We start from the raw sequence: 2886 nt of genomic DNA, 5'->3' as shown, positions 1-2886 counted from the left end.
CCACTTAACCGAGTTGAGTAAATTCAAAGCAATATACCAGTATACCAATATACCAAAGAACATGAGTAAGTTTACTGCCTACGATTCTGAGCCAATCATTTCTTTTCCATGTTGTAAAACACTAAAATATACTTCGAGACATCGCAATCCAGGAACGCCAACCTGCCATTTTTTACATCCTCTCGTGTGAACTTAATATATTCATCCACAGAGTTGATGTGATCAGTGAAATGTTGGACTTCCTGGGCTTTCATTTTAACCCAGGGTCGTCAACATATCGACACCTTCTGTCCATCCAGGATTTTGAAGTTTTCAAATCAAATGCTGCTGGTGGTCCCTCGAACCCATTATAAAACCTGTGGAGACAAAGCTTTTGTTTTTTTTTTATTGTTCTTGATTATATGCGCCCTCTTCTTATTAGTTTTACTTATTTGCTCTCTGTTAAGCACTTTGTGATGTTTCATGTCTGTGAAAGGTGCTATATAAACAAAGTTTAACTCAAGTTAAATAAATTTACTTACGGTACTGTGATGCTGCTGACATCACAATTTCCTCCAACATGCTGTAAAGTTCTGAAGAAGTTACAATAATGTTGCACATAAGCTCTGCAAAAGTCCAAATACGCTATAATAAGCTTGTTATGTAGAGACAATTTACTCATGGGTTTTATATCTGTTTAAGCCGTTAGCAACACGGTATGATCATGTGCTAGTTGATGCTTTTCTTCCTCTCCTTCAGCATGTCATTGAGTTGGACAAAATTAGAAGATGTTGCACAAGTCGTCTAAAACGTCAAAGTGTGACAGGTCCTTCAGGTGTTGATGGATAATCTTTATTTTCCGCTAACGTTCTGCATAAATAAAACTGTTCTAAACAGGGTTGACTGAAGTCCACAAATCATTTTATTTTAAAGCAGGTCTCTGTGTACAGTCTACCATTAAAGTCTCTGTCACACTATGACGTTTTACACCAACTTTTAAAGACATCTACGTTAAAGATGGAATAAACAAAATCAACTGGAAGCTTCTTTTAGGCGTKTACACACTGTAATGCTAACAAACTGATCAAATATAGAACTTTTATTAGTAATTTAGGCACAAAAATATCACAAGTTGGCATAAGTTGTCTAAAGCATAGTGAGACAGGGCCTTTACACAGACAGATCAGAAAATTTTAAACACCAAAGATTTAACATTCTAGGTGGATGTAAATAAACTTATTATGTGGAGTCTGGTTTTAGTGTTACTAATATATATATTTAGATGGCAAAGGTCAAAGGTCTTTAAAACTACAGAGCTGCACTTTCTCCTGGTGGTACAGATCCAGGACAGACGGGTCTGTGAGCACACTGAGCTCATGGTGTCGCTCAGTGGACTGAGAAAAGTCATCTGGACCCTCTCCACAGCCTCCTTCCTGGGGATAACTGGGGTATCCTGGATGAACCATGAGCTCTGCTGTCACCACGGACTGTTGAAACCCTGATCCACTCCTGGACCTCCGCTCAGAAAGTCCTGCTGCCAAGGCCTGTTTGATGGCCTTCTGCAGACTGGACTGGGACATGTTCTGACCCATAGTCGTCAGGCCCAGGTACACATCTGGCCACCTGTAGACAAGAAAACATGATTTTATGGTCTCAGAAAAACACAAGCTATATTTAAAACAGCATACAGCTTAACTTTATTAACTATTCAGTTCTAAATAGCAGGGCTTCTCAAACTTTCTGGGTCTGGGGACCCCTAACAAGACTGAACAATTTCCAGGGACCCCATCATAAACCCCATGTTATCATTTTAACCCCTAAATGACATGGGAATATTTTTGTTTGGTTTGATTTAGTGTGTTTGTTTTACTCCCTGTATGATTTTTAAAAATAAAAAACAATTTTTTTGACGACCCCCAAGATATGGCTCGTGGACCCCTGGGGGTCCTGGGACCGCAGTTTGAGAACCTCTGCTGTATGGTACTTGTCAGACAAAATGTTTCACGTACACTCCCAGAGGTAGAGCAAAGGTCCTCAAACAGAGGACTAGTTCAGAAACTGGGTTTAATGATAACTCTGTTCCTGAGTTCAGGGAAAAGAAGATTTGTTCTAGAAAGCAAGTTAACTTAAGTGAAACTATGACTGTGTCCAAACTCAGAGGCCGGGTCCTCCGAAGGCCGAATTCGTTGGCCGCTTACATCACGGCGCCGCGCCGGAGGCTGTCCAAATCTGAAGACTCCTCCGATGCGGTCGACTAATGCGTCTTTCTTTTGCCTGGATTGAAGGGCCGACCAGAAATCTTTTTATGCTAGTAATGGTGGATGAAGCGAGAGAAAGGAGTAGGTTTTAAATAAAAATCTGGCAGTATAAGAATATAAAGTCTGAAGTGGTTGTGTTGTTAACAGAGGTCTATAAAGTACTTGAATAAAATAACTAAGTAAAAGTAAAAATACATGAACAGAAAAGGACTGGTAAAAATAAATTTCATTGATGAGAAAACTACTCAAGTAAAAGTCATAAAATTGTTCACAAAAATTGGAAAAGTAAAAGTAAAAGTACTTTTACACACTCTAAGAAATAAACTATTGAATTTACTGAACCAAACTGGTTCCACTAAACCAGGTTCATACTCAACTAGGCTTAGTGGAGCCAGTTGACATGACTTTTTTGAGTAAATACAACACTTCATTTTTTAGAGCAGAAACGTCTTTCATGATGAGTTTGAGCAGATTTTATTTTGTAATGAGTAACTAGGTGTTACATTTTAAAGTAAAGAAGTAAAAGTATCAGTTTTAGCTTTAAAATGTAACAAAATAAAAATAAAAGTAGCTGTTAAAAAATTATTGGTAAAATTACAAATCCTCAAAAAAACTACTGTACTGTACTGTAATGAAGTAAATGTACTTG

The 2886-nt window shown here is 38.0% G+C and overlaps 1 protein-coding gene across 1 annotated transcript in view; it reads right to left on the bottom strand.

Moving 5' to 3' along the window:
- Positions 1 to 1063: 1063 nt before the first annotated feature.
- ydjc (YdjC chitooligosaccharide deacetylase homolog) overlaps positions 1064 to 2886 on the bottom strand; it is a gene marked incomplete at its 5' end in the record, with an annotated part of 20587 nt that continues 18764 nt past the window's right edge. Inside the window, 1 exon segment of the mRNA XM_014030660.1 lies at positions 1064 to 1602. Coding sequence (XP_013886114.1) covers positions 1272 to 1602 — 331 coding nt within the window. The 3' untranslated portion in view covers positions 1064 to 1271.

Source organism: Austrofundulus limnaeus, unplaced genomic scaffold, assembly GCF_001266775.1.
Source record: "Austrofundulus limnaeus strain Quisiro unplaced genomic scaffold, Austrofundulus_limnaeus-1.0 Scaffold1098, whole genome shotgun sequence".
NCBI classification, from domain to species: Eukaryota; Metazoa; Chordata; class Actinopteri; order Cyprinodontiformes; family Rivulidae; genus Austrofundulus; species Austrofundulus limnaeus.
The sequence above is the reverse complement of the archived record's forward strand: the minus strand, read 5'-3'. Positions and strand labels throughout refer to the sequence as shown.